Source organism: Magnolia sinica, chromosome 17, assembly GCF_029962835.1.
Source record: "Magnolia sinica isolate HGM2019 chromosome 17, MsV1, whole genome shotgun sequence".
In the NCBI taxonomy this organism is placed as follows: domain Eukaryota; kingdom Viridiplantae; phylum Streptophyta; class Magnoliopsida; order Magnoliales; family Magnoliaceae; genus Magnolia; species Magnolia sinica.
This window is the reverse complement of record NC_080589.1, coordinates 2,717,114-2,735,951: the sequence shown is the minus strand read 5'-3', so window position 1 is coordinate 2,735,951 and position 18,838 is coordinate 2,717,114. Positions and strand designations below refer to the sequence as shown.

Below are 18,838 nucleotides of genomic sequence, written 5' to 3'. Positions count from 1 at the left end.
AGACGGTGTGGATATAAAACATACATCATGATAGTGTTTATAGAACTTAGTGATGTCACTCCAATAATGAGTCTCTGCTCAACCTGTAAGTAGCTAATCCGATGGTGAGAATGGTGGACGTAACTCTCCCTACTATTTTCTGTGGTGGGTCTACTCAGCTTTAGATTTGACTCATTCTTAGGATCATACTCTAATATGTTCTCTCCAAATGCATGAACCGTGTGAATATAAAACAATCATTATGGTGGGTCCACATAACTTAAGTGATGTCACTTGCAGTAATGAGTCAGGCTACTCAGCTTGTCAGTAACTAATATGCGTCCAGTAATAAGTTAGCTTATCCACCAGATCTAGTGTAACATCATTTTAATGACCTGTAATCATTTGATTCTTTGGTGGAAAGGTTTTAACCCTTTATGATGGTGAAATTGGTGGGAGATGTTAATATAAGAAACTTGGCCTTTACCGGCGATCAAAACCGCCGGCAAATCCTTTGCCCGCTGTCAGCTAACAGCCGGTAGCCTTGGTCAATAAAGGCTTTACCGGCGGTCAGGACCTTTACTGACGGTTGTACTGACCGCCGCTACATTATCAAAAGCTACGGATAAAATTCGTAGCTAAAGATGGATGCACAGTACGACCGTAGCCATTAGTGGCGACCTCTTCAAAGTTTGCTACGGATTAAATTCGTAGCTATAGAGGCCATGGCCCCTGACAATCCGTAACCTAGAGGAAATCTTTCTCATCTAAAAGTTAAAAGAAACGAAAAGAAAAGAAAAGGTAGACCCACATGTATCCTAGTTTTTTTTTTTTTTTTTTTTAATACACCAGTCTAAACAGCTAACATACCTTGGTTAATGTCAATGATCTCCTTGTTGCCAATGATTGCCATTGTTTCCAACGGACTGGTTTCTTCTGTCGATCTATGGTGAGCTGTGTAGCAGTAAAAGGCATCAGCACCAGTTAGCAGTTAAAATTAAGTCACACTCCAAATCACCATTCATTGTGTTCTGAGTGGCTGTGACATGTAAAACACAGATCCGTCTTGAATTTACCTTGACATAATATAATAATGGCAGAGAAGAGGAAGTGTGCCAGTGCCACCTGTTTGAAGATAAAGCAGGGAATTTGTAAGACAATTAGAAACACTACATACACACACAAAAACAAAAAAGAAAAGATTCAAGGTCTAAGTCAGAAAATAGACAAAAAACAAAACAAAAATATAACTTTTTTCTAGAGTAATACTATGACCATTGATTTTGGAGAAGTGGGGTCCATGTAGATAATCTAAACTGCTGATATAATGGACCAATAGTGGATGGGACCGGACCAAACTCACTTTTTGCTATTCTAGGGGAAAATAAACTAGGTAACCTTTAAAACATCCATTGTCAATCCTTATAGATGCCTAAAGCCAAGAACACGAACACGAACTCGAACATGACTGACTCCCTTCCTTGAACTTTTCATCCAGCTTGCAGACTTCCTCATCAACCACATCAGATATCTGTGATCCACAAAAGAAGAATCTTTACATTTTCAGCCTGGGTTGTAACAACAACACCAGAAGGATCTTTAAATATGAACCAATCACAATAAAAGAAGGCAATGCCTTCATCAGTATATTAAGAAAAGCAAGAGAGGAAAGAATTCAAAATTAATGCATGAATTGGTATGTAAATGTTATATCTACTTTTGCAATTGATGCAATATTTGAATGTGGCCCATCATTTATATGATCTGGAATACACGAAGGGTGCAGCAGTCAGACAGTAATGACGGTTGTAGAGTGAATATGGATGCAGAAATCTTGGGTTTTATCTAGTGACTTAAAAGAGCAAACCTGGCATTATTAATGATGAGATGAAGCCTCAAATCACAGAAGGTGCCCCTGTTTACAACCAGATAGAATGTCACTAAGAGTGGGGTTGCAGAAGACAAGTTTTTTTTTTTGAAAAAAGTTGTTGAAATGTGGGTTACTGTCAGTCTGGGACAAGGTTTCCTCTCTTTACAAGCGTTGCAGAAATTTTGATTGTTTCTGAGAAAGAAGAAACAATAGACATGAACAATCAGTTTCTGTGGTAAAATCATATTTATAAGCAGCTTGTATAACCAATAGTCCATTACTTCAACTAGATGGCATTGCATGGTGATCCATTTTTGTGCTTGTCTTCGAATCGGTCAATCATTTGTTAAATTTACATGAAGATATTGATTCACAAACACAGAAATCGGTAGTAGACCGTCAAGAATTGGGGCATCAGCCAAATTAGCTTCAACATACACAGTGGTTATGAAGCACCCTGCAGGAGATTCATTATGAAGTTCAGTTGACAGTGGTTAAACAGTGTTGGCTGTAAGTATCCAATTGAGAGCATTCATTATGTCTGAATATGAAATTCGGTGAAGTAAACGAAAATGAAGCATCTCTTTATATTTAATGTGGATAGCAGAGAAAAAGTAAACTTAATTAGACTAATGACTTCGGCATATAAGAAGTCATAGTTTCCAGGCTAAGAAACAGATGTGGCAAGAAACATCCCATTTTACAGTATTTGTCATAGCAATTGGAAACATGTTCACCATAACTATGTAAGAAGATCTGCTATGAAAACACTATTAATTAGCCATAGGAACATACTATTTGTATTGATCTATCAATTGCAAATCATTTTATAAATGCTTCCCGATGTGATTCTTTTTTACTTTTTTGTTGTTAAGAATTAAGCATATTGGTTTTATGGCATTGATAGATGAACAAGTTAATGTAGGCCTGTGAAGCATTATATTCCCCTAGTACAAACAAAAAAAAAAAAACTTGAATGTACATTGCAAACTCTTGGCCAATCATTCTATGACAACCCTTTCAAGGACAGCCAACAGTTCAGAGAGCCCACTGAATTCATACTATGAATGCAACCGCTTTTCATGTGCCAAAAATACAGTGGAGCCATAGAAATCCCAAGGAACCCCAACAGTATTCTCATTCAAAGAAAAGGTACTGTTGTTCTTTTCATTATGGATTGCTGAAACGTGGGCCATGCAGCAAGAAACAGTCGTGTACTGCCATGCAGGATATAATTCCTCTATTCTGCATTGGGGGCATGAGCAAGGATCGAACGGACAAGGGGATATAACGGAGCAGAGGCTGACCTAGTTGATCTTTTCATTCGAAGGACCATGAATCGAATGTTCCCTCCAAACAGTCGAAGACGATAGAAGACATTCCGTCTTCCATCCTGATGATTGCAGCTGCAAAGAAGCAAAACCACTCAAACACATCTGGATTAGAAACAGCATAAGCAACCTCAACAGTCTATGCATAAATGACATTTCTATTGGGCATCTAGACACATTCAAATGTAGAAACAATGCATTCTTGCATCCACCATCTACAGTCACCACAACCCAGATGCTGCCCATGTTCCAACATAACACATTGTAAGAGATTCGGGCTGTCCATCAGACGTTTTCTTCATTCTTTGGGATTTCAGACGCTTCATCATCTTCCCTAAAGGCAATTCTGCCCCCTCTGAGATTTCAATTAGATCATAGGATCCGAACAGAAAACTGTAGGATTTAAACAACATTGAGCAAAACATTCTGCTCATAAGTTAATTTACATATCCAAATAGTGCTAAATTTAGCTACTAGGAAATCTCACACACCTGTAGGTTATGGTATCAACATTTGAATCTCGCTGGCAGATGGTTTCTATAGACAAAGCTAATGAAAGAGCCAAAGACCAACTAAAATAGAAATCATATCAGATGCATACAGGGCAATTAAAACCAAATTGTGTATATAAAGAAGAAGAGTAAAGAGTAGATTAAGATGATTCCACCCCCTAGCTTAATGGTACACATTCGCATAAGAGGTGGCGGTGTGCTTTGAAAGTGATACACGCACTGATTTTTGTGGTATTACAATTCTAAAGGCAAAATGACCGCATGCAAAGCTATTCATCCCATTAACAAAACCATGTCTCTTGAAAATGCAAGCCTTGCAAGAGATGGGCCCTGCCATGAAGATTCCCTTATTCAAGAAATATTTGAGATATTCTAGAAAGTGATCAAAATATTGCCTGAAGCCTCCAAAAAGAACAAGATTAGACCCTGCATTCCACTGAAATTATGTGTTTAACTGGGAATTCAGCAAGATGACTGATGTTAACTGCCAGTTCTCCAATTGTCCAACATGCATTGTTTGCCACTGAAATAGTTACCTTTAACTCAGGAGTATCATAGATGGGGAATGTATACAGAATCAGACTAAAAAACAAGTATCAGGAGTATCACCAGATGTGTACAAAATCAGACTAAAAAACAAGTATCAGGAGTATCACCAGATGTTTGCTCAACTCTGTTAGAAGCTTCTGACATTTTGGACAATAAACAAACCGTACTTTGATGGTTTTGCTGGCCATGTTTCTTGAAACACACTCCAAGTATGAAGCTCCTACGGAGTGAAGTCATCCTAGTGCATTTTAACATGATTACCATTAAAAAGAGTAGACTAACAGATGCACACAAAATAAAGCCAATAGGACCCAGGGCATTGGACCTGAAGATATTGATGATAAATGGCAAATGGCGCTGAATTCGAAAGAAGTGGTAGAAGCTCTTGAACTATGCTCCAAGTAATATTAACAACTTGCTAACACTCAGCCATTTAGTACATCCTTTTGTATATTTACCTAGTAAAACCATTTTCTTTCCACATCTTTATGGCTTCTGGTGATGCCCTTCTTCCAGGTTTTGTTGATTTGCAAATCTTGTGTAAGTGTTGTCATCACGTATGCCATCTAAGTGGTTAGTAGAACAAGGAGACGTATCCATAGGATCCAAAGCTCCATTGCCAGAAGAAAGAGTTGTATCAGTGGTGCTAACTGATGGCCGAGATGAGTTAAAGAGCAGAATTGAGACACAAGTACCAGAACATTAGATGAGACACATTCAGTTGACAAAGAGATGGATGACGAGCCTGAATCTGCTCTGGGAACCTCAGCTGGAGATCCAGGCCATTCACCAGCACTCTTTACTTTATGTTGTCTCATCCACCATACACATAGCATACATTCATGTGAAAACAGACCAATCAAATTATATAGCCCATTGTTGGTTAAGTATAGACTGAAAACCCTCCCATTGATAATCCTAACCATCCAATTGCTGGCCGTTGAGTGAACCACTAAAATAAAAACATTCAGCGGCTTAAATTCAACAAGAGAAAAGAAAATGGCTAAGATCATCTGATCACTGGCAATTCGGCGCTATTTTTCACAATGGGGACCACAATTTGGACTTGGTTGTTACAGTGGGTGAGACACCACAACCTAGAAAATAACATAAACTATTACCAGAACCCACCATATCTCGAGAATCGTGATGTCTCTATATTGGTGGCTGGCTAAGAAATTGGTATATGTCACTTTCATACTAATATCGAGTTTGGGCCAAAGTGTCGTGAAAAAGGTATTCCATGTAATGCTATTCTTCTTCTTCTTCTCTTTTTATATCCCATAAGCTAGCGAGTTGGGGTACAGCCAAACGCACCACAAATTCAGTAGTTGTTCATCAGTTTCCTTGCTTAGCCTTTACGTTGCATGTGTTTGTACATAGAAAATTTTAGGCATGGAGAAATCGTAAAGAGGAACTTGGAAATTACTATGAAGTTTTACACATGCCATACAACTAATTCAAATTACACTATCCATATCATAAATCCCAGTTTTGATGTATCATAAACTACCGCTTATTTAATCATCTGACTATCAGATTGGTAGACATATATTGGACAATTAAAAATGGAAAAATAAAAAATAAAAATCCAATGGTCCTATTTCAGCTAACAAGTTTCTACAAATCAGAGGTTAGGCTTGCTCAAGCAATCTGATTTTGAAACACTAGGTTCCACAATTGAGTCTGTTTGATTTATGTTAATGTATGGCACATGTACATCTTCTGAATGCCTGTGTATCTAGTGTTGTACCCTGCTGGAGTTAGTCCAGGCCATTCATCATGTAGGCCAGTGGAGTCCTTGAGGTCCTCTGATTGGTCTATAGATTGGTGAGCTCTGCATAGCTGTATATTTGGATGATCCAAAACATCCTTCTGGTAGGTCCTATTGTGGATGACCACAGTTCAAAAGTCAAACTGACATAATCGTCCTGGCCATTTGATCGAACAGATGACTGAAAACAAAAATGGTCAACAGGGGAAAATTCCCCAGTCATTGTGAATTTATGTGTTGGTCCACCAAAGAAGGGTCAACTAGATGGATGATACAATGGGTTCATCCAACCATACAGAGATTTGTGCCCCATTTACAGAGAGTTGAAACGCAGGACCTCTAGCATGATTAACACAAGAACGTTCTTGGTTGAGGCATTTCCTCAAACAATTAGCATGCAGATTTTCATATAAAAATAATGAAATGCTTTAGTGAAATAAAAATAGAAATTCATATTATTTTCTTACTTTCTGACAATTTCAAATCCTAATCCATCAAATTGCCAAATCCTAATCCAACAAATTCCAAGGTGCCAAACAGGAAATGAAAAGTGCCCTTTTTGACAATTTCAAATCCTAATCCACCAAATTCCAAGGTGCCAAACACAAGATTTTGGCATGGATTTGGATTCAAAATCCAAAAGCACCAAAATTGCCAAAATCCAAGCTGTCAAACCACCTCCAAATCGATGCAAATAATTTCCACTAGATTATCCATTGCTTGCATGAAAGACACAATAACCACATTTTGCACAAATCAAAATTGCCTACCCCAAAATGACAGAGAGAATAAAACTCCAAGGAAATTCAAATTCACCTACCCATCAAAGAACCTTTCGGAGAGAGAAGACAAAGACCCTGAGCTTTCTTTAAAAAATGTGCCTGCTATCGAGAAAAAAAAAGAAAAAAAGAAGAAGAAGAAGAAGCCAAAGAACCCAACAATGTAAATTCTACAAACACAAAACCAAAATCTCGGCGAATTCAAAACTACATAAAATAGTACTTATCATTCTAGCTCTTCTTTGCTTCATATATACCCCAGAAACACAATCTTATGCTATCATTTCAATTAAATTCCAGTTTTTCTTTTTCTTCACATTTACCGGTAAAAAATGGGCCGGTAAAGCTTCATTTTCTTGTAGCATGAGACCCATGCACGTTGATTCACATGCTCTAGTCATCTGGGTTTAAGATTAAAAAGGGGACAAAGGAGACCCTGGCTTGAGCAGGGGACCCTCCGATGCCAAAGTCAGGCCTGGATTCTGGGTCTAAGAGTATTGAGGAGCTTTTTAGAGAGGATTTGTTCCGTACCTCTCAAGGTGACCGGGGTCCTTCTTTTATAGCTGCTGGGGCATTCTGTCGCATAAGGATCCTCTTCCTGATATTGAGCGCGGGATCTTCTCCTGGGATCACGGGGATAGGATCGTGCCCATCTTGAGCCTTCATCCGATCCCGTGAGCTTCGGGGTCGGAGATCTTATCCCAAGATATCCGGGATGAGGCTCGTCCTAGCGATGGTCGGTCTGGCAAGGTGTTCCGCCCGACACATGCCCGGGACGCTGATGAGTCGTTCGAACCGACTCAACCTTTGTCTCGGTTTAGCGAATCATGCCTCGGACTTGACACATCCTTTTGTGACCCGAGGCATTAAGTCCGAGTCTGCGGACTTGTATTTTTTATCCCCAACAGTAAGCCCCCCTTACTCCGTGTGTTTCATATGACACTTAGGAGTAGCGAGTTTTGAGTCGGTTCACAACCCAGTCCGAGACAGTAGGTAGTCATTTAATGCGTTCCATGTCGCCTTTGACGGGAGGCGGTTCGGTTCCTGACATCGCATGCGCCGTCAGCCGTCAAATCGCTCCTCCCGCCAATGAGGGTTGGACACGTAGCAAGGGCATTATTGTCGTCAGTCGACGAGCGCCACGTGTCGAGTGGGGGAATCGATGCAGGCGTCGAATCATTTCCTCATTAATTACTCCCGCCGTATGGCAATCTTATAAATTGGTGGGGGTCCCGCATTTTGAACTTCTATTGCCATTCCTACTTTTCATTCCCTTTGGAGCCTTCTCAGTCTTTCATCTTCTTCCTTTCCTCTCTCTTAACCGTCAGCGCTTCCTTCCGCCATTTCCGTTTTCCTTTCTCCCTCCGGTGAGTTTCTCCTCCCTCTCTATTAGATAATAATGGCGGATAGGGGTTCTCGAAGTCCCCAGGGGGGAGCTTCCGGAGACGAAGGCGAAGCGCAACGTTTTTGGAATGTTGCGGAATCGCTTACGGAGATAGCAGTGGATGCCAACGCTGCTTTTCTATCTGAGAGAGTCACTGAAGCTCCGGCGGAGCGCCCTACCTTCGTTGTTCCTTCTCGTGGTGGGTCGTCTTTATTAACCCGCCCGGGAAGGCCTAACTTCCCAAGGGGCATGGAGGAAGATGAGGAGGAAGAAGATGAAATGTTGATTACCGAGGGAACCTCCGACCCAGTTCCCGTTGATGAACCGGCGCATGCCGAGTCTGAAGGAGAAGGATCGGGGGAAGATTTAAGCGGTCCGGTTCCCTCAGTTTTAACTGAGGCGGACTTAGACAGAATCCGAATCGGGTATCACATCCCCCAGTCGGTCATCACCTATTTCCCCAGTCCAAATGACTTGCCGGATCACCCTCCTGCTGGGGCGGTCGCCATTTACCAAGTGTCAATGCAATGCGGCTTGCGTCTGCCCCTTCAGGCCATCGTCCGGGGAGTATTGTCTCGCATTCAGATTGCCCCGGGGCAGATAGTCCCGAACGGGTGGAGGAACTTATTCGGGTGTGCGGTGTTGTGGGCCGAGATGGAACAGCCACCGCTCACAGTCGACGAATTTCTCCACCTGTACCAAGTGCGGGTGAATCCGAACTACCCTGGCTTCTACGTCTTCGCTGCTTGGCGAGGCGGAGGCGGTTCCTTGATAACTGACCCTCCCACTTCCAACAAACATTGGAGAGAGCGTTGGTTTTGGGCATGTGGTCGCTGGGAGACTGATGACTCCGGGTCTTACGAGGCTCGTGTTCCTCGGACATTCCAGAGGGCAGGTGACTTGGGTTCTCTCTCTCTCGTCCTTTTTCATTTTTTGTAATATTCTGAGTCTGAAGGACTTGTGTCTGGCAGATATCCCGAAGAAGCGGGCGAAGCTCGGCTCTAGTGCCTCGGCTCGGATCAAAGAGTTGAGGACGTTGGATCCGGCAGACAGGTCTTGGAAGGTGCTTCTACAGCCGGAACGCCTTCATCTTGCAGGTCTAGACTCGGAAGTCACAGGTAATTGAAAATGTGTCTTCTGAGTTTTCCGAATTTCCCCTGACTTACTTCGTTTTTTTTTTTTTTTTTTTTTTTTACAGATCTGCCTGAAGCCCGTCCCAATCTCAGGATTATTCACGAGCCGGCTCCCTCAGAAATGACTGGAGCTCGTCCTCCCCTTAGGGCAGTCACGAAGTTGAAGGCTCCTCCGCGGTCAGTTCTTTTGTCGGAGCCTCGGCCGCCTAAGAGGCAAAAGGTGGTGCGGAAGGAGAAAGAGCCAGCGAGTTCTTCTGCCCCTCCCGTCGTCGTAATTCCCGACCCAGAAGAAAGGGCTGAAGAGACGGCGGTTGCTGCCTCGGAACCTCAGGCGGCACCCGACTCGGCAAACGTTGAAACGGACGTTCCGAGACGGGAGGAAGAGACCAGGGCCGCGTCTTCCAGAGGGGAAGGTGAGACGAGGACCGCATCCTCCAGAGGGGAGGAGACGAACCAGGAAGGGCCATCTGTCCTGCAGCAAGTGGTATCGGGGATGGTTCTCTGGGCCTTAGCCCACGGGGGCGAAAGAGAGTTCGTGAGGCTCTATAACGCCCCGTCATCGCAAACCATCAGCCATGCAGCGAGGATGCTTTTCGAACTCGCTCCCTGCTTGATTAAGGCCAGCAAGGAGCTATCCTCAACTCATCGGCTGCAGACCCTTCTGTCAGAAGCCGAAGGGCGACGCGAGGAGGCCGAAATCCGGGTCGGCATCCTGACAGGCGAGGCGGCCCTTGCCCGGAAGGCTGCCGAAGATGCGGGAGCAGAGGCGGCTTCCTCCAGAAGAGCCTTGGATGAAGCGAGAGCGGAGGTTGCCTCTGCTCTCCGAAGCTGAAGAAGAGAACCGGCGAATTCTCGCAGTTCATGCTTCGTGCGCAGATGACTTAGCTCAGGCTAAGCTTGAGGCGGCGGAGCATATTCGGCAGGCCGACGAGAAGGCTCGGGAGGCTGAGAAGGCCAGGGACCAAGCCGTCCAAGCTTTCCTTGAGTCGGCGGAGTTCGAGGACGAGAGGGACCGCTTGTTCCAAAGCGGATATCTGGAATGCGTCAAGGATATAAAGGAATCTTTTCCTGACCTTGACCTTTCAGAAATCGAGGGTGGAGCAGCCTCGGAACCCGAGAACCCGGACGCCGCTGCCGAAGACACTGCTGCTGGGGACGAGGCCGATGCATGAGGACAGTTACCAGGGCCCTTTGATTTTTTCTCTCTATTCACTTTGATGTAGTCACACATTGTATTTGTACGTGCTTTGATGAATGAAAGAAAAATGCTTAGCTTTATTCATTTGATTTGGCTTTAATCTTTCTTAGTTCAGAGTCTTTAAACATTGAGTACCGAGCTAAGGATAGTAGACCTTGAGGTGTTCAGCGTTCCAAGGGTGAGGCAATGGTTGTCCGTTTAGGTCTTCTAGCCGATACGTTCCTGGTCGTATGGTGCCCGAGACGATATAGGGTCCTTCCCAATTGGGTCCCAGCACGACCCAAATTCCTTGGTGTTGGAAAAAACTTTTCTGAGAACCATATCTCCCATTCGAAACCTTCTAATCTTAACCCGGGTATTGTAAAACGAGCCACTTGTCGTTGTCGCGCCTCCGTGCGCAGCCCGTGCCACTTCCCTTTGTTCGTCCCGAAGGTCGAGTCCGAGTGCAAGGAGTTCTTCATTCTCTTCGCATTGAATGAGGTGATTCGAGCCGAAGGTAATCCGACTTCAACGGGAGTGACGGCTTCCGAGCCATAAGCTAGTGAAAACGGAGTCTCTCCTGTGGTTGTTCGAGCCGTAGTTCGGTAAGCCCAAAGAATCTTCGGGAGCTTTTCGGCCCATGCTCCTTTGGCCCGGCCAAGCTTGGTCCGAAGATGTTGCTTGATAATCTTGTTAACCGCCTCAACTTGTCCGTTGGTTTGAGGGTGATGAGGTGAAGAATAAACGCTTCTGATTCCGAGGTTGTCGCACATCTCGCGAAAGCTCCTGTTATCAAATTGCCTTCCATTGTCTGTGACAATGGTACGGGGTACTCCGAATCGGCAGATAATATTTTTCCACACAAACTCGGTGATCTTCTGCTCGGTTATTTTAGCTAATGGCTCCGCCTCGGCCCACTTCGTGAAATAGTCCACTGCTACCACAGCAAACTTGGTCTGACCTTTTCCCATAGGGAGCGGGCCTACGATGTCGACACCCCATTGTGCGAAGGGCCAGGGACAGGTCATCGGCGTCAGTGCCTCGGGGGCTTGCCTCGGAATTGCCGCGAAGTGTTGACATTTGTCGCATTTTTGGACGAGCTGGCGAGCATCGTGTTGGATAGTGGGCCAGTAATATCCCTGTCGTAGGACCTTATGGGTGAGAGATCGCCCTCCAGAGTGGTTTCCGCAGATTCCTTCATGGATTTCCCGTAATGCATAGTCCGCCTCGCTGGGTTCGAGGCATCGCAGCAACGGGGCGTAGTAACCTTTCTTATAGAGGGTTCCGTTGAGTATGGTGTAACGGGAGGCTCGGATCTTAATTCGTCGAGCCTCGGCGCGATCCTCGGGCAACTTCCCTTCGTCAAGGTATTGGCGGATTGGATCGATCCAGGATGGTTCCGAGTTGATTGTATTGACGGCCTCGCTAATTGGTTCGTCTATACTCGGCTTATCGACGTATTCGACAGGGACGGACCTAGGTATTTCATCTTCATCGGCTGAGGCGAGCTTTGCTAACAAATCGGCTTTGCTGTTTTCCGTACGAGGGATCCGAGTGACACGACAGAGTTGAAATCCGTTGATAAGTTCTTTCGCTTTCTGCATGTACGCTCTTAACTGGTCTTTCCGTGTCTGGTATACACCGGTAATTTGATTGACAACCAACTGAGAGTCGCTGAAAACACTGAGGTGCGTGACCTCCAAGCTAGCGGCGAGACGGAGGCCGAGTAACAACGCTTCATATTCCGCCGTATTGTTCGACGCTTGGAACCCAAGTCGTAAGGCATACTGTATATAGGTATGATCGGGGGTTTCCAGCACAACCCCAGCCCCACTTGCCTTCGAGTTGGAAGAACCGTCGACAAACAGCCTCTAGGGAATAGGGCAGGAAAGGGTCGGGGAAGTGGTCGTTGCTGGAACTGCAACATCCTTTGGCATATCGTTGACCGGGAGTGATGGTGGTGTTCCCTCGGCAATAAAATCAGCTACTGCTTGCCCTTTGATTGCTGCCTTCGGTCTGTATTGAATGTCAAATTCACTCAATTCAATGGCCCATTTCGTGAGTCGGCCGGAAGCTTCTGGTTTCTGCAATACCTGACGAAGCGGGAGATCGGTCATCACGATGATGGTATGGACATGGAAATACGGCCTGAGTCGGCGAGAGGAAGTTATTAAAGCCAAGGCGACTTTTTTCAAGCTTGGGTATCTCGTTTCTGCCGGTAATGTTAACGTAATAGACCGGCGATTGCTTTCCTTGATTCCCGTATCAAAGCCGAACTAACCGCCTCGGACACCGCTAGGTAAAGGAGCAAAGACTCCCGATTCGGGCTTTGATAAGAAAGGGCAGAACCGAGGCATGATTTTAGTTGTTGGAATGCCGCTTCACATTCTTCCGTCCATCCATTGTTTGTCTCCCTTTCAACTGCTGAAGAAAGGGAGACATCTATCCGTGGCTCTGGACAGGAACCGATTAAGTCCTGCGACTAGTCAACCTTTGGATGTCCTTTATGGTTTTAGGGATTTCATATCAATCAAAGCCTTTATCTTCTCGGGGTTTGCCTCTATTCCTCGCTGACTAACCAAGAAACCGAGGAACTTTCCAGAGCGCACCCCAAAAGCGCATTTATTTGGATTCAGCTTCATCCGAAACTTTCGTAGGGTGAGAAACATTTCCTCCAAATCGTTCACATGATCTGCCGCGTGTATACTCTTGACGAGCATGTCATCAATATATACTTCCATGGTTCGGCCTATAAGCCGAGCAAAGATTTTATTAACTAATCTTTGATAGGTTGCGCCGGCATTCTTCAGACCAAATGGCATCACTCGGTAACAATAAAGGCCTTTGTCGGTGACAAAGGTAGTTTTTGATTTATCTGTCTTATGCATTGCAATTTGATTATATCCTGAATAAGCGTCCATGAAGCTAAGGAGCTCATGTCCGGCGGTACTATCTACTAGTTGGTCTATCCTTGGAAGCGGAAAGCTATCCTTTGGGCAGGCTTTATTTAAGTCAGTATAGTCAATACAGACCCGCCACTTCCCGTTGGATTTCTTTACGAGCACGACGTTCGCGACCCACTCTGGATAGTACACTTCTTCTATGAAATTAGCCTGGAGGAGTTTGTTGACTTCTTCTTCAATGACAGCGTATCGTTCAGGGCCGAGCGGTCGCCGCTTCTGTCGGACCGGTCGATACGACGGATCGATGTTGAGTCGGTGAGTCACCACAGAGGGGTCGATCCCGGGCATATCTTCATGACTCCAGGCAAAGACGTCGGCGTACCTACGGAGCAGGGCTATCAGCTTTTCTTTCAAAGGGGACTGCAGAGACGAGCCAATTCGTACTTCTTGGATCCATCTGTCTCGACCAAGGGGACCGAGACAAGATCCTCGACCGGCTGTCCCCGTTCATAATTCTCGCCCCGAGGGTCCAATGATTCGATCGTTAATACGTTGGTCAAACTTTTGTCGGCGGCTCCTTTTACGGCTATCATGTAACATCTCCTCGCATCCTTCTGGTCTCCTTTGACAATTCCGACTCCCGACTCGATCGAAAATTTCATTGAAAGATGGTATGTGGATACCACGGCCTGGAGGAGACTCAATGAAGGTCGGCCGAGTATGGCGTTGTATACTGAGGGTTGATCGACGACCAAGAAGTCAACCATCATCGTCGTCTGACATGGGGCACTACCAGCAGTGAGCGGTAACGAGACAATCCCTTCAGGGAGTACTGCCCTCCGGAAAAACCGATCAATGGGGTCCGAATCGGGCGTAGTGTGGACCATTCGATCCCCATTTTGTCGAACGCCTGAGTAAATAACACGTCTGCAGATGACCCCGTATCGACGAGTATCCGGAATACTTTTCGGTTAGCGATAGTCAGGGTGACAATTAATGCGTCATCGTGGGGGTGATGGATACCTCGGGCATCTTCCTCTGTGAACGAGATGCAATATCTTTCCCTTTTCTTCTCCTTCGGTGGCCGATCTATAATCATGAGCTCGGACTGAGGCTGACTAAGTTTTCTTGCGTGATTCCTTCGTGCATTGTTTGAGTCGCCCCCACCCTGCGGACCGCCGATAATTGTCCGGATTTCTTCCATAGGCTGACTCTCGGTCGGGCGTGCTTCAGCTGCCCCAACTTTTACCATATGTTCTCTGAGTCAGCCGTCTTTTATGAGTCGTTCGATCTCATCTTTTAGGTGACGGCAATCACTTGTGTTATGCCCGTGATCACGATGATAATGACAGTATTTATCCTTGTCCCGCCGATGAGGATTGCTCCTGAGCTTACTGGGCCAGTTAACGAAGCCTTCGTTTTGCCTTCAGTACCGAGTCCACAAAGGGGGACGCCTTCGCTTCGGATCCGGTTGGATATACATTCCGGCCGTGCTTTATGTCCGCCATCTCTTTCGTCATTTCTTCCCGCACTTCTCTTTTAAAATTTTGAATATCGGCTTTCCAAGGTTCACTGCTCTCTGCCGTGCCTTCCATGGATGGGCGATTGCGCCTTCTTCGTTCTATCTCGTGCCGAAGATCGGAAGCGTGCAGCGGAGCCATTTCGACTGCGCTGGAGATGGTTCCGATCCGCCTTGGGGTTGGCTCGGCCGGAAGGACCGGCGCGGAAGGTTGAGGATCAACCGCCGCCGCCGGCGTGCTGTCTCCCCTTGAGGATGCGGGAGTGGCTGCATTTGCTGCTGATACATTCGTTACAGCATCTGCTTCATCATATTCATATCGGAGCGGATTTCTTGAACCTCCTTGTCCAACCGCCCATCGTCGCGACCCCGCTGATTGTTGCTTGTTCCGGTCGCCCCTCGTCGGCGGTTGTTAGGTGGGTTCTGGGCTGCGGGAACCGCGATTGGACCCGCTGGCCCTGTAATCGCATTCTCATTCAAATCTTCTTCTGGGACCGTCCTTCTAGTCATCACCATTGAAATCAGTATAGAGATACGAGATGGCTTTTTGTACGATTCCCACAGACGGCGCCAAGCTGTTGATGCAAATGTCCGGTTCCTCCTCTTGGACCTTCGTGTACCTGCACAAAAAAAGGGGACAAAGGAGACCCTGGCTTGAGCAGGGGACCCTCCGATGCCAAAGTCAGGCCTGGATTCTGGGTCTAAGAGTATTGAGGAGCTTTTTAGAGAGGATTTGTTCCGTACCTCTCAAGGTGACCGGGGTCCTTCTTTTATAGCTGCTGGCGGCATTCTGTCGCACAAGGATTCTCTTCCTGATATTGAGCGCGGGATCTTCTCCTGATATCACGGAGATAGGATCGTGCCCATCTTGAGCCTTCATCCGATCCCGTGAGCTTCGGGGTCGGAGATCTTATCCCAAGATATCCGGGATGAGGCTCGTCCTAGCGATGGTCGGTCTGGCAAGGTGTTCCGCCCGACACATGCCCGGGACGCTGATGAGTCGTCCGAACCGACTCAACCTTTGTCTCGGTTTAGCGAATCATGCCTCGGACTTGACACAGCCTTTTGTGACCCGAGGCATTAAGTCCGAGTCTAAAGCTTCATTTTCTTGTAGCATGAGACCCATGCACGTTGATTCACATGCTCTAGTCATCTGGGTTTAAGATTAATATCCTGTAGAATCGGCTACAAGTCAAGTCATCACCTGCTCGGTCATAAGAACGAGAAAAGATTTATACTCTGGCTGAGCGTGATGGATGATACGCAGGCATTAAAAATTACCTATGAATTGCAAACTTGGCATGCAAATAACTCAAGTTAAGCTGTTAGAAATATCGTGTAACAACTAATCAATGCAAATGGCTAATTATTAGCGTGTATTGTGCCATTAGATAAGACATGAGAGTCTACCAATAACAAATTGTATGTGTAACAATATATAGGGAGACTAACAACATTAGAAGTGATAGGAAACAGTTTTGTATGCGGAACAGAAAGCAACTAACCGCTGAAAGGCTCAACATTCGTATGTATAATTCTACAAGGAAAAAAAAAAAAAACCAACAACAACAACATGGTTTTACAAGTATTAACAACTAACAGTGGGGCTAGGCATAAGTTGGCAGATTAGAAAACCTTGGCTGCTTTTTTCATAACCGTACGTTTATTCATTTAATTCTGACCAACTGACTAGTGGACCAACCTGATTCTTGGAATAGGGAATCTATGTATTGGTACCCTTCTGATGATGGTTTGGATATTTCACCTGTCTGCCACACTGGCATATGTGGTGGTGTGTGCATTAGCTGACCTGTACACATGTGGGCTTACCAAAGCTCACGATTTATGCATATGAAAAGATAAGCAAAACTAGGACCAAGTATAGTTCCAAAATGATCCTGGTGGAACTCCCTACCTTTAGCAACCCTATGGTGCCAAAAAAATCAGCCAGCATACTCTCAGCAGTTCCAGGAGGTAAGTTACAGACGTACACAGAACCATTTAAAGGGTCTCCTCTTCCCATATAACTTGCCATGTCAATGCTCTGGTCTTATGAAGTTATAGGGAACATAACATGCACCCAGTGATGGACATTCAGAAAGACATTACCTTTAAAAAAAATAAAAAATAAAAAATAAAATTTCAGGCAAGTATAATCAAGAATTCATCAAGTTCACAATACAGGTCAAGGCAAGTATCTCATTAAGATTTTCACAATGCAAGATAATCCAAATTAATCCAAAGTAATTCATACAACAAAATTAGGAAAGGAAATTAATACTTGTAAGTTGCCAACTTATGCCAACTTACAAGTATTAACAACTAACAGTGGGCCTTGTTAATTAAAATTAGGAGGAAATTAGTTCTAATAGGTATTAAGAATCAACAGGCAAACTATGTCATTTTCAATTGAATCAGTGGGGCTAGGCATTCTTGGGCATGTTCTCTGCTCCACAGCCAACCCAAACAGACATGCATTCACATGAATGTTGTGAAGATGAAACTAGTCATCTGCCATGGGAGCCACTGATTCACCGCAGGATTGAGGGTTGGAAAACTCAACACCATGTTAAGAAGGTTCGTGTTGACTCAAAGACTCAACCTGACTCGATATTTAATAATTACATTAGGATTATTAAATATTTAATATTGCTTAGATGAGTAATATAAAATACAAATAATGTCATCAAACTAATCAATGGTTAGTTTAAGTTCTTCCCTGCAACAGAGTACAAGGTTTCAATTCTTATTAACTCAGTTTGAGTTTTTCAGCAACTCTCAATTCAGCGAGTTTCACAACTGAGGAAAGGAATGCAAAGTGAAATTTCTCCTTCCAAACAGCTCTTTATCCATAGCAAATCCTTCCCTTAGAATCAAGTTGCCCTAAAAACTAACAAAATCAATCATACACTAAAAACGGAGTGAGAAATTCCATTTTAATACATGGTCTAAAGTGGTATATGTGTGGGATCACTGCCTCTAATGAGGTGGATCTATGTTGATTGTTCCCCTCCCATATATCAGGCTAGTCCACTCATGGATGGGCCAAAAAAGTATGAAAGAAGCAGAGAGATTAAATGTACAACAGTGGTACACGTTATTGGTTGAAGCATTTCTTCAAACAACCAACATGCAGATGTCAGCGGCCATGGACAGCGGCGGATATGGCTGCTGCTGCGATGGCTGCTGCCCAAATTTTGATAATCAAAATGGGAAGTGAGAGAGACAGAGATGAAGGGAGAGAGATCGAGAGAGAGTACCTTCGATTTTCTCTTCTTTCTTCTACTTTCTTCGATTGTTGGAGACAGATAGAAGAAGGAACAACACGTCGAAGAAAACGAGGGAAAGAGAGATCGAGAGAGAGGGAGGAGAGGGAGATCGAGAGGCGGAGGGAGAGGAAGGGAGAGAGATCGAGAGAGTATGAGGGAGAGAGATCGAGGACGGGAGAGGGAGAGACGAGATGGCGGAGATGGAGAGGGAGAGACAGACAGTAACAGGCCTTTTTTTTTAAAGTCGACCGAGCATCCGACGGTGATGGGCCGCCGCTAAAAAAGCGTCGGATATGCCCAACTTTCTTATAGTGTGTTTGGGTGGTTTTGTTCATCTTTTATGACATAGAGGTTATTGAGATTTGATAATTTTAAATTATAGATTTAGAATTGTTATAAAATAGGGACAAAAAGCACAATTCCGCAGACTCGGACTTAATGCCTCGGATCACCAAAGGATGCGCCAAATCCGAGGCATGATTCGCTAAACTGAGGCAAAGGTTGAGTCGGTTCGGACGACGCATCAGCATTTCGGGCATACGTCGAACCGAGACAAAGGCTGAGTCGGTTCGGACGACTCATCAGCATTTCGGGCATGCGTCGAACCGAGACAAAGGTCGAGTCGGTTCGGACGACTCATCAGCATTCCGGGCATGCGT

General features: G+C 44.9%; 1 protein-coding gene across 1 annotated transcript; it reads right to left on the bottom strand.

Moving 5' to 3' along the window:
- Positions 1–791: 791 nt before the first annotated feature.
- Positions 792–18,514, bottom strand: LOC131231745 (uncharacterized). Its single transcript, XM_058228045.1, has 4 exons — positions 18,171–18,514; positions 3,157–3,255; positions 1,847–1,894; positions 792–1,510 (listed from the first exon to the last, which is right to left on the bottom strand). The coding sequence occupies exons 1-4, from the start codon at positions 18,512–18,514 to the stop codon at positions 1,402–1,404; spliced, it is 600 nt and encodes a 199-aa protein (XP_058084028.1). The 3' UTR covers positions 792–1,401.
- Between the last annotated feature and the right edge of the window lie 324 nt (positions 18,515–18,838).

Bases quoted from the DNA above. Each gene is read 5' to 3' on its own strand.
- LOC131231745 (XM_058228045.1), bottom strand. From the start codon at position 18,514: ATGAACAAAACCACCCAAACACACTATAAGAAAGTTGGGCATATCCGA. The intron at 3,256-18,170 runs GTACTCTCTCTC...GCTTCTTTGCAG, and splicing joins GAAAGAAGAGAAAATCGAAG to CTGCAATCATCAGGATGGAA. The intron at 1,511-1,846 runs GTTTGCTCTTTT...TGTGGATCACAG, and splicing joins CTCATCATTAATAATGCCAG to ATATCTGATGTGGTTGATGA.